The following is a 12,798-nucleotide window of genomic DNA, read 5'->3' on the forward strand; positions in this document are numbered from 1 at the left end:
GCGCGCTGACTGCGGTCGCTCATGCGAGGAGCCACCGTCGAGGACCGCTATTCCTGCGGGAGTTTGCGCAGTTCGAAAAATTGATCGCGCTCTCGTAGAAAATATTGGCTGCATTCTGTAAACGATGACGCGCAAATTGCATTAGTGCGTTTCAATATTTACAATGTGAAATTAATTTTTAATGGCTTTTATATTTTCATTTATTTGTTAAATAAATTTTTAACAAAATACTTTGAGATTGGTAAATTGAAAAACAAATTGAATGAGTTACTTATTACTTTGCATTCTTTATTTTCCTCTTTTTTTTTATAATATGTATGCTTATATACATATATATTATTCCAGTAATTAGAGCTGCTCTCGTGGTTTTCGAAGACTGTTGATACACTGACATCGTAATTTGCCAAATTCGCGCACACTGCGCGTTTCTTCGTGTAATATAACTTCACACTATTGAAATTCAATCAGCTCGGTATATTTTCCATAGGATTGTATCAAGTGATCCTAATTTTTATTTTTTTTAGTGACATTTATACCCGGTGCATATTTTCCTATAATATCGTGCTTTAAAGATTTTAGTATCTGCTTGTTGTCCTGTGAAAAAAGAAAACAATTGGCGCAATCGCATAATTTGTGGCTTCGCTACATAAATTCGCACTTTTGTATAATTTCGATAAAATTATCAAAATACCTTTGTCTTTATCAACAATTTCTAATAATTCGCAGATCAGCTGAGCATCGTTTTAGCAATTTGCACCAACTGCCCTGTGGAGATTAAACGATGCGAGGACGTCGATAGACTTGAATCTTCTGAGACACTTTTTTACTCTTGGTCCAAGCCTTTTAGTAGAATTCAGAGAGATGAGGCCCGATTCGCGGCGTATGCAGTTTCTAATTGCGAGTGGTGAAACAGTCGTGTCAACGATTTTCATCTACGTGTACACGTATTTATTTTTACGCAGGTCACGATACAGCAAATATAAAGATCGTAGTTTCCTTCAGATGTAATTGATATATTCGAAAGTGTGTATATATCGACAACATATTTTCTAAGACAGTTTCGGTAGACGTCACTTACGAATATTCGAAATAAATGTTTGAAAACGAAAAGGATCGGATCTGAGTATCGTCAGAGCGTCGTAGGAAATATATATTCTTCATATCGGAGAGTAGTAGTAGTAATCGAGTTAGTTGTTAAGTGAATAATGATTAATGTTAGATACAAAATATATTTATACATCTGTAGCAATAGTATCTTCTATCTCCTGCTTTCACTCCCTTCTCTCACTTTTTTCCCCCCTTCTCTCTCTTTCTCTCATCTAATAATATATAATAATGAATATCTCTCTATAATATATAGATAATATCTTTCTTTGACTTTGCAAGGCCAGCATAAAAATCACACTAGAGAGTGGTGAAACTTAAATCCCCGGAGACGCATGGACAACGATCCCCGTTTCGTAATCGAACGTAAACACTCGACATTATGTACATTGGTAAAAGTAAGGAAGTACCCCCTAAGTTTCTCTCACGAGCATTAAATACAAGTCGCAATATAAATCCTCCAGATATCTAACAGGTGCACGTAGAGTATACATTTCGTTTTCTTTTCCGAAAAATATCCAAATCACATGCTTTATAATAATAATGTCCACAACGATATAATCGCTCGTCTGATAAACATGCAGATAATGTGCGCGTGCTCGCTTGGACTCTCGATCGCTACGTCGACTTTCCAGTATTCTTTGGCTTATCTGTCGCTTATCTCGGATTACCTCGGTCAAGTCCGATCCAATCACCTTTATAAATATTCAGCCGACTTTATTGCGACCGAATATAACATCAACAATCATCAATCGAAACGTTTTATTTTATTTTAATTATTTTTTTTTTAGATCAACGAGTTTTCAATTTTGTACATCACTTTCAATTCAACGTATATCTCGAACAACTCGCGCGTATCAACGTTCCTTCCCGGAATAATATATTTCGCAACATTACTGGAAAATGTCCACAAGCCTTCAAGGATATTTGTACAGTAATACATATAAAAGTTTACTTAATCTGTGCTACAGTAGTCATTGAGTTTCGATCAATGGGTAACATAAAATATTAAATTTGGAAAGTATAATTTTTATAACACCACACAATTTCAATTGGAATGCTGGTTTTATTCGAGTATAAATCTATCCGAAATACTGCGCTTAGTATCTTTCATTATCATGAATGCACAAATAATATTTTTCTTATAATTATAAAATTCATAAAAATATCAAAAATTATACCTCACTTTTTTCAAGTATTTTTCTTTATTTTAATTAAAAAGTTCTTACTTTTACAAAAAAAAAACTAAAAGATCCAAATTATCAATACTAAAGCAGCAGTATATCAGATCATGTTTTTTTTCAATACTAAAGTTTTACTGAAGTGTACAATCAGTCAATTATGTAAGCAATAAAACAGATTTTACATATTCTCGAAAGAGAAGTGTCGAGGCGACATCGTATAACCAGTGATATAATGTTTCAGCAAAGTATCTGTAAAAACGTTTTCAATGAAACAAACTTGTACTCGCTTTTAGCCGGAAACCCGCAACAATAACGGAAAAAAGCGGGATAAAATAAGGAGAATGAGGAAAATAAAAAGAAAAGTGTGAATTTTACTACATTAAACTTTGGTATTATGTGTGAGTGAACGTCGCTGTTCCTCCTCTTTGTGCCGGTCCGCTTAGCGCCTTCAAGTTATCTATATCAACGATTATTTACAAAGAACATACATTACAACGTAATCGGTGTTAATAAAAGTATTGATAATAATAGCAATGACAATAATAATAATGGTAAGAATCGTATTAATACTAGCCATAAAAGATAACAGAAGGATTGACACTCGTCTCAACCAAGAACGAATAAAAAAAAAAAAAAATACTCAAAGACGGTGAACGGTGAATGATAAACGCGCCCCTCTCTGCGCGTGCGAGATAGAGTATCGACACTTCGTGAAACGTGTAATGCATATACACTTAAACGATTTGGTGCTGTGCGCGCGATCGGTTAAAAACTGTTAGAAACCAGTTTCCGCTAAAGCTAGCGGCCGGGGGAAAGGGTGTGGTAGTGTTTTCGACGATGATTAAACCTCGTACAAGTGCTCACTAAAACTAGCGTCTAATACTAGGAAACTAGTAAACGGGGTAAGTGTGTCTCGGGCTAAGTCTACCGTGACAAATACTGTATAACTAGCGATACATATTTCTTTCTGTGATCGCGTGACGAAAGGGTCCCGCGACCGTGCGAAATCGCATTGTCCAAGTAGTCCGGAAGAGGTCTTTGCCCGATCGTGTGTAACCGAGTGGTCCGCGCTACGGAAGAATAAAGCGGGGGAGTTAACGGATTAATCGACTCTCCTAACACGTAATCGATACACACAGACGCAACGTATTCTCGCCGCGATGCTTCGCGACATTTGTTTCTCTTTCCTCGAGAGTAGCTGAATCTGCGCCTCGTCCTAAAGCGACTAAACATTACATATAGCTCTACTGGTTTTCTTTTTTTTTTTTCCTTTATGTCCACGTACGCATATTGACTACGAGTGGTCAACTTAAGTCTACGAATAAATTAATAGATAAATATTGTGTGCACGTCTTGTAAGTCAAACAAGAGCTCTAACAATCTATACTGCAAGTGTGGTTCGAGAATGCTTCGGTCGCTACACGCATTTCCGCGGGGTCTGCGCCAATCCTACTATCTCGTATGACTTATAGAACTTCTACCGATCCCTGCCTTGCGGAAGGAAAGGTCGGTTTGCACGATTATCTGCGCGGTGAAGCGTTTGCAAATTCTACATGCTCTTACGGAGCAATCATGATAGACCTTTGGAAGTGACAAACGGAAGGTACATTTAAGTATCGAGACTTGTCTCTTAAACGACGTCTTGATCTTTTACTTGATGTTTTCGGTGCATTTTTTCTTAGACTGTTGGCGCTATTTCGTTCGAATAATCTCGATATCGGACAGTGCGCAAAAATAACGCAGAAAAAAAAAGAAATAACGTGCAAGTCGCGTGATCGCGATGATTTCTAATAAAGAAGAAACTTACTTCGCATGTGAAAGATAAATTTTTCTACAACACGCAGTCTTCGACCGTATAAGTCGTCTATCTCAACGCAATTTGTAATCGCACCTAAAAGCATGCAACCGCCCGCGAACTTCACACCGTAGATGTCTGCTGGTTATTGTTGTCCAGCGGAATGCTCGTGGAACATTCCTTCAACATAGCTCGCAGTCGTAAAATCTCCTTGGACGCTGCTGCTAAATCGGATTCCAGTTGCAGTTCCTTTTCTCGACGACGTTTCAATTCACGTTGGCACGTCTGCAATAAATAAAAATGTTGTACATTCTTTTGCAATTTAAAGCAAATCAAAATACAAAAATAGCATCTTCTGCCACTTCAAAATTTCTTGGCATTACTGAAACATATTTGTGTCGTCCAGAATTGTCTGTATAAAAAATATCATTTTGATAGCACATTAATATAAAATTTACGATAGAGTTTCGTTATGTTAAAGCTTTTGTTAATAAATTAAAATGTTTTATAGTTTTTCGATTTGATCTACTTCGTAACATACCACATTCTGCCTCAATAAGTCCAGTTTGTCGCATTTGAGCCTTGTGACCTCCATCCTCAGGGTCTCATTCTCCACAACTCCGTCCTTGCTCGTACACCTCGTGGTGTCATGAGTTTCCGCGGAGCTCATAGATTCGAGGCCCGTGTCGCTATCGGGATAGACAGCCTGGTCGAGTTCGAGTTCGCTGTTGAGCGAACTGTCGTCGCTTTCCGAGATCACTCGCTGCGTCACCTCCGTCGTCGTTGTCTTCTCCTGCGTGCGCAGATTCTCATGCGTTAGTCGCTGCACCGTTGTTGACGTGGGCGTCGGGGTTTTGTCAACGACAGTGGTGTCGCTGTCGAGACAGACGACGCCCGCACTCTGCGACTCCCTGCGATCGTACTCGTCCTGCTGCAACGTCACCAGACTGCTGTCCTGATTGTCGGTGTTGGAGAGACTGCTGTCTTGGCTGCCGAGACTGCCGCGCTCCGAGTCTCTCCTCAGAGTCAGATCCGGCGAGCCGAGAGGACTGGACGGCTCCACTGAACGCTTGCTGCCGCTCACCTTGACGCGAGAGTTTATCTTTCAATTCATTTTGTCTCATTTGATTTCAACTATTGTAATATATTAAAACTTGGTTTATACAGTTCAGTATTTTTCATATATTTGCCATGTGTAATTTCGTTTATATTTCTTTTCTCTGATCAGTCAATCGTTCAGAAAGGATTTTATTCCACACAACTCACCTTTACGGTGGTCGACTGCCGATTGCTCGGTGGACTGGACTCCGTTTGTTGACCCTTCTTGGCCAGCTGCTGCGGCACGCTCTCCGTCGACGCATTTCTCACGCGCGAGATCAGCGCCTTGCGTACGGTGTCGATGAATCGCGAGCCGCTACCGCTGCTTCCCGAAGTGGAGACATCGTTCGTCGTCGGGCTCACCGGGCAAACATTCAAACCGGAATTCCCCAGGCCGATCTGGCCGCCGAGAAACTCGGCTGTCTTGCTCTGCAATTCCTCCGTTAAGGATTCCAACAAGGCTGACCTAGTCCGCAACTGAAAATTGCACAGTTGGTTTAACCGCTACAAAAGTTTCGTATGTCGCCAGAAATAATCACAGCGATAAAGCTATTAGACGCCGTTACATGAGAACATTTCTCAAGGTTTTCATTTGGCGAAACAAGCAAGAAAACTAAGCTAAGAGATTTACCTCCAATTTGGAGAACTTCTCGGCCTTGTACGCGGCGTTCTCGGCGTTAACGAGCTTCGTGAGCAAGAACTCCTTGAACTCGACACCGCGCAGGAAGACCGCCGGTGTCGGCAGGGTCGGTCCGAACCAGGGAACATCGTCGCGCGCCGTTACGCTGACTTTGTACCTATGCATAGAATTAAATCACATCCATTGTTCACCAATTTTTCGCATCGTCCGACAGTCGAACGAGAAAAAGTCTGCAGGATCGACAAAGGACATTCGGATATACGTTTCGGTGAATGAACTGTTCAGAGCGGGCAGCGTGTAAAGAGAGAAATCGAAGAATATATACCTCGTATTAGGAGTGCAGGGGTCGATGACTTGCACGACGATGAAGGCGTGCAAGAAGTGGCTAGCGATCATGTCCGGGCTGAAGGGCGTCGATTCCTCCTGAAATATGATGGCGACGATGTCGTTGCCGATGTGCCGTTTGCGCTGCAACTGCTGCGAGTCGCCCGGACTGTACGGTAGCAGCGAGGCCACGTGGAATAACACCTCGCGACCGCGGAATACCTCGTACACCGCCGAATCGCCGGTCTGGCCGTGTCGAGTGTCCAAACCGCCGCGATAACTAAAATATTATCATTAAATTAGAAAATAAAATCAAACAAAAATAAATAAGATTTTGTGAAAGGGCAATCTTATCGATATTTCTATCAGGCAAAAATTCAGAATAGCAATTTTTTAGTGACTTTTTGCCAAACTTATATGAAAAAAGAAAAACAGATACATCGTGCAGGAATTATATATTGCAAGCTTCTAACATGTGATTTGGAAAAATCTTTTAATTTATTAGAAAGGATTTTACCCTTTGTGATCCTTGAGATCGATTTTCTGGCCCAGCAGGTCGAGGAACTCCTGGAATGCCGGCGTTATCTGCCGATTGCCGAAGAGCTGCTCTTCGGTTACTTGGCCGGCTCGCTGATGGAGAACGCCGAACTTGAACCTGGAGACCAGGGCGTGCTCGTCGTATCGGGCTATCAAGGTGCCGGCGCCGGGACACATGACCGGCATCAAGGTGCTCACATTTAGAGATTCATTGATCGCCTGGAAACATATTTATCGATGAGGGGACATGAGGCGCAAATGCGTAATCGCGCTCGCACGCGATTGTGAAAAAAAAATCGAAGCAAGGTCTTTCCTGTGTTTTATCGCACCGACACGCTTTTCTCTCTTTCTCTCTTTTTCCTCCTCCCTTTCTCGCTTCCTCCTGTCGATCGCGCAACGAACAGTGAGAGAGATAAAGCATGCACAGAACGGCGGACGTTAAATAATTCAGCGTGTTTATGCGTTTTTGCAGAGTATAGGAACCAAAGCCGGATATAGTGTTTCCATCGCCCGGAGCTAACGAATCTTTAACAATCCATCTGGGAAATGTTTTGTACATTTTTTTTTTAAACGCGCCTGAATATTTCACCGACATTCTCACGATCCTACAAAATTTAAATAACTTAAAGACAGATTGCGCGCGAAATGAACATATAGAAAGAAACGAAATTAACGTAATCTCTCTTTTACACTGCTATATTTTTGTCGGTTTAAAAAAAATATATCTGTTTTTGAATAATTATAAATAACGATTATTCCTCCAAAAATTTATTTCTTGTTTAATCCTTATTTAAATTTTTTTCCAATTGTGAGTTTCAGATTTACTTGAAAAAATGTCCGGACTACAGTCGAGAATTTTTGAAATCACGCATGTAACAATTGTCCTCGTCACTGCAATTGCGTCTCGGTATTTTTCTCGCGGAAGTGTAGAGCTAAGTAAAAACTAATGTACACATGCGATTACATTGCATAGCTTGTCTAACTACAGTTAATAATTCAAATACGAGGTAACGTCGTATCGCTCATAAGCGGCAACCTTCACCTAGCCGAGCTCTCGCTCCTTGCTATGAAGTATCCAATTGCACGAGCAACTGTTTGATCTTAAAACAGCTTCGAAAAAACTGGGGTCCGCTGGAGCGTTTTATTTTGCCCGTATTAATATCGCCTCTCCGTAAACACAACGCGACTGTTGGCCCAGGCGTTCCTTATTATCTCTTCAAACACACACAGGTAATCGAGTATGCCAGTCTCGAGTGCGCCACCCAGTATAAGCGACGTCTCCGATACGTAAACAACACATGATATATTGCACAAGAGTTGAAAACGGTATTTCTTTTTCTTCATAAATTTCACCGCAGAATTCAAGGAATGGAATAATCTTCTACAAAAATACTCCATCAATTTTTTGACGTCGCTCAAATGTCAGAGAACGTATACAAACCTATGAATGAATATCCTAATTTTGCACATTTTATACGTTTAACTTTATATAATTAGCAGTAATTTGAATTTAAACTCTCTTACGTACTACTATATGCTAATTCTCTTCAAGTTTCTCGACAACTTTATGTGTGCGAATTTATATACGTTCCGGAGGCGTTTTAATTTGAATTTTTATCGCCTGACGCAATGCTGAAAGACCTGAAAGAGTCGTTGCCGTAAGTGAATGACGATTGCCTTTACCTTGACCATTTTCGTCGGCGTGGGATTCGAGCTGAGATTCGCGGCCGGCACCAAGTCGTGCGTCGATCCCGCTCGCAGTCGCAGCAATACTCGCCAATGTTCCTGTCCGGCGACCGTCTCGGCCTTCACCGAGACCAGGACCGGGCCGTTCTCACCGTCCCTTCCCACGAGGTTCACGTGCTCCTGCGGACAAGCAAGAAGAAGCCGATAAGACGCGGTGCTTCACGGTTGTGTAGGATAATTATGGAAACAATTAATTAGCCACGCGGTTTCCAGTTCCGACACAATACCGTATCTCCAAAAAAATCATTAAAATATGGAAAAACTATGGGAAACATGCAAAGCATGCAGAGCAGTACTTGAGAGTACAAAAATTTAAATCAAACGAGATGGAAAGATTTTAGTAGAAATAATAATGTTCTACTTAGTCCAAATTTCCTTAAAAAAATCTAGAGAACCCAAGATCTTTAAAACGTTTCCCCAGCGTTTTGCTAATATAATTTTACTAAAAATTTTCAAAATTTTATTATATTTTTAATAAAGTTCTTAGTAGTAAATAATTCAAAGAATTCTCTGAAATTTTTGTAATTTTATCAACTTGACAAAATAAGAATGAAATAATTATACTATTAGATTCTCTATTAAAAAATTTTCCAGTACAAGAAATTCTTTATCCTTTGAACTTCAATTATTGCAAAACTCAGTATATCGTAAATCAATTTGTTGGCTGGAAAAAATGCATTAATTAACGGATGTGTCGATGTCGCAACGAGCTCGCCGTGCACGCGCCGATGCGACAGACATTAGAACAATTATGGTAGTTCACGCGTTCCGGATTCAATTAGACATTGCGAAATTGCCGCGAGTAAGATAAAAGTATCCGTATGTAGGTGATTGCGGCCCTGAACGCACCGTATTACGTAGTAATACATGCGTGCAAAAGTATAGTTAAGCGCGTGTCTCGTGCCAGTCGACGAATTGAGGGCAACAGTATTACGTAAATAATCTTCGGCGAGTTTATCAGTATCAGTTCGGCCGATAGCAGCCTTTTCGTCGCGGCCCGACGTTGAATCTACGAAGCGGAAACGAGTTAAAATTATCAATAATGATATCTTATACCTCTTATAATTGCAATTGCAAGAATACATCGTTCATATCTCGCAATTGCAAAAATAAGTTTCACAAATTGCAGTTGATAAAAGATCTACCGAGAAGCACTCGAATGATTATTCGGAGCTAATGAAGCGGCCAGTCCGCATCGCGCAAAGAAAACATTGTAATTTTATATAAAAAAACTGGCGCTCGTGAAAATATAAAAATGTCAAAATACACATCAACCGTCTGCCATGTTTCAAATACAGGTGTCGACTCGGTTAAATTTACTCAAGTTTCTTTATTTAATTTATCTGGAAGGTGCGCGATCACGGACTCCGCAACGTTTGTGAGGCTTCTCGACGTGCGAAAAGAAAAAAAAAAAAAGACAGTTCTCTTTTCAGGGTTCTTTTGCGTTTCTCGGGCACGGTAACTTTTACAGTAGACAGCCATAAAAGTGGCCGCGATGCGAATAGCGAATGTTTCCGCCGTTTTACGAAGCCGCGATGGTGCGCGGGCGGCGGTGACGATGGCGAATAAAAACGGTGCATCGTCGTTGACCGTGCGTGTTGCACACGCGAAGCGCAAATGCTCCGGTACGGAGAGATGCACGAAAGGTCGGGTCGCATAGAATGCACACGATGAAATGCATACACTACTCCCCACCCCACGGTGTTTTACTAACCTTCGGATGGAAATGGTGGAAGGGGCTAGAAAGGGCAACGCGCCCGGAGTTCACAGGAGTTCATGACATGAAGTTATTGTACGTACATTTATAATTATTTTATCGTTATTACTATTGATATTATTGTTATTAATTAATTAAATGTAATAATATCAAGTCGCTAGGGCTGGCTTTCGGCGAGATTAAATTGTAATTGAATTAAAATTATGAGGTGCAAATTTATCGCGAATTAAAACTGAAATTTATAAAGCAATTTGGAATTAAAATCATCATCTGCGCCGGAAATAATTCCAACACAAATAAATGCTTAAAAATATCTTAATGCCGAGCATGATACTAAAAGCACAACCCCTAAACTAAGTCAAACAAAATGAACTTTGAGATGGAAAAAACGTGCGATGAAATTACAGCAATTCCGAAGATAATACCTTTTTTAATAAGTAAGATAAATATTAGTATGCACTGTGCTTTATTAAAAAAATAGACATAATTCTATAAAACATTTTGCAAAATGTGAATATTATGTGAAATCGGAAGACTTTTATTGCACATAATATAACTCCCTTTTAAAAGCTAACAGATCAACTTTTTACGCATTTAGCTGAAAATTTACCAAAACTTAATCCTGCAGTGTTTTCAGTGCTTCGGGTAGATTTAAAAGGCGAAGATAACACAGCGCTTCACATAAATTTAAAAAGCAAAGATAATACAATGTTTCATACAGATTTAAAAGATAACGGCAGCGCTTCACATAGATTTGAAAGGCAAAGATAATACTTCTTATATCTTCCCGGGATTTTTATAGACTTTTACATCTGCGCGTACATTAATTCTTATCGAAGTGTCTATACGCGTGCCTCTTGCCTTATCGGGTGAAATCTGTTAAACAGCAAGGAATATCGGCCGACTTGCCATTACACGATCTTGCCGATGGCGCGCCTTCCTATTGTAAGCAGCCAGGAGACTTTTACTCCGCGTCCCTCCTTTGTTCTCCGACTCTCGATTGATATCGTTAGCCGTTATGATCGGCTTCGAGGTGTAACCGTTTGTTGAACTACGGTTCGAATTACTCGCGCGCACCACCGTTGTTATCTCCCACAGGTAATCGCTTCTTTCTTGCACGTGTGTGACCCCGGCTTCTTTCTTTCTTTCTTCGCGCGCGCAACAACAAACGGCATTACGGCGAAACACGCGATACCGGTGTATCGCGTACTAGCAGAGGTGTGTGTTTAACGTCGCACTATTTTTAGATGCGATATACAGAGAGAGAGAGAGAGAGAGAGAGAGACCAACGACTCTCTTTTCTCGCGGCGAGACCGCGGATATTCAATTTTGACGGATTCGCCTAATCGAATCTCTAGCTTATAACGGTTATGTAATACAACTGCATTCACCACATTTTTTTCTCCGTTGAATTTTTCATAGCGATTGGCAGAAGAGATAAGAAATTAGAAATTTTCTTTTCCTGAATTCTTTCCAAAGATACGTTTCTTGAATCGCAGATACGGCGCGCCAGCTTTAAATTCTATTTAAATACTTCTAATGTCTTGAATATTGAAGATGCAATAAGAATATATCGTCATATTTTTGTCAAATAATTTTTGTCATATTTGAAATATTTTCAGAATTTCGGTCCGATTTTCTTAACGCATCGCGTTTTCGCGCGGAAACATGACTTCACAAAGTTACGGATTTTAGCGTTTGCGAGTTAGAAAGATGAAATGCAAGCATGCATCGAGCAAGAGGTAACGCAGCCGAGTAACAATAGGCGGAACGGGAACTCATCCGTCGAGAACTTTATCTAGAAAAAACGCTCAGTGCCGGAAGCGGAAAATAGCGTGCTCCTTTTTCTTACGATCTATGCACGACTTAACTATTCGCTAATTAGCAGACTCACCAAGCAGTAACGCTCGTAATACGCGCAAGAAGATACTACAATAATAATCGTGATTCAAGACTTGACGGCAAATAAACAGTCGATGATGATAGGAATAATAGAAAATAATTTATTGCGATATTGCTGATTTCGCTGTTGGAACGCGTTTTAAATTCTAAATTTATATTCGCGAGATACTTTCTCCAGTTCCATATTCTTAGCGACTCTGTAATTACGGATTTTCCTCGACCAGCGGCTTGGTACGCCGCACATATACCTCCTCTCTCTTGCTTAAGGATATTCTCGTGCAATTTACACACGCATTAAGTCTCGCATCTCTTTTCCTCTCTCTCTGTCTGTCTTAGTGTGTACGCCTCTCGTCATTTCCGAGGGAAATTCCTCGCCGCATCACGACGATGATTCGGCGAGGAAAAGGAGGAGCACCGTCAAGAGAGATAAAGAAAGATGGAAAAAGGGTATAGCAGAAGCGTAAGAAGCGGAAGAAAATCGCGGATAGGGATCGTGAAAACGACGACGGATGAATATCGGAGAAGGAGAAGGACGAGAGGAGGATTCCCTCTTGGTTCCCTCTCGGCGTCGGACTCTCGGTGGAGACTATGAGAACGTTCCCACTCCCACGTCCAAAGTGCTCTTTTCCTTTTCCTACGTGCCTCTTTTCCCTCCCTCAGCCCTTCTCGCCACCGGCCGTCCGCCCGCGCCCGTGACTCTTCCTTTTCTCCCTCTCTCCATCTCCGTCTCTACCGCGCGCGTCCTTCTTTC

General features: G+C 40.8%; 1 protein-coding gene across 7 annotated transcripts in view; it reads right to left on the reverse strand.

Annotated features, from left to right (window-relative positions):
- Positions 1 to 1,880: 1,880 nt before the first annotated feature.
- LOC105671659 (rap1 GTPase-activating protein 1-like) overlaps positions 1,881 to 12,798 on the reverse strand; it is a 101,921-nt gene continuing 91,003 nt past the window's right edge. For all 7 annotated transcript variants that reach the window (XM_012365992.2, XM_012365993.2, XM_012365994.2 and 4 more), the window contains 7 exons: positions 8,366 to 8,548; positions 6,663 to 6,901; positions 6,147 to 6,425; positions 5,813 to 5,978; positions 5,350 to 5,658; positions 4,625 to 5,167; positions 1,881 to 4,368 (listed from right to left, as the gene is read on the reverse strand). In XM_012365992.2, the coding sequence (XP_012221415.1) occupies positions 4,207 to 4,368; positions 4,625 to 5,167; positions 5,350 to 5,658; positions 5,813 to 5,978; positions 6,147 to 6,425; positions 6,663 to 6,901; positions 8,366 to 8,548 (1,881 nt within the window). In that variant the 3' untranslated portion in view covers positions 1,881 to 4,206. The remainder of the gene's footprint in view (positions 4,369 to 4,624; positions 5,168 to 5,349; positions 5,659 to 5,812; positions 5,979 to 6,146; positions 6,426 to 6,662; positions 6,902 to 8,365; positions 8,549 to 12,798) is intronic.

This window comes from Linepithema humile, chromosome 2 (genome assembly GCF_040581485.1).
Source record: "Linepithema humile isolate Giens D197 chromosome 2, Lhum_UNIL_v1.0, whole genome shotgun sequence".
NCBI lineage: Eukaryota > Metazoa > Arthropoda > Insecta > Hymenoptera > Formicidae > Linepithema > Linepithema humile.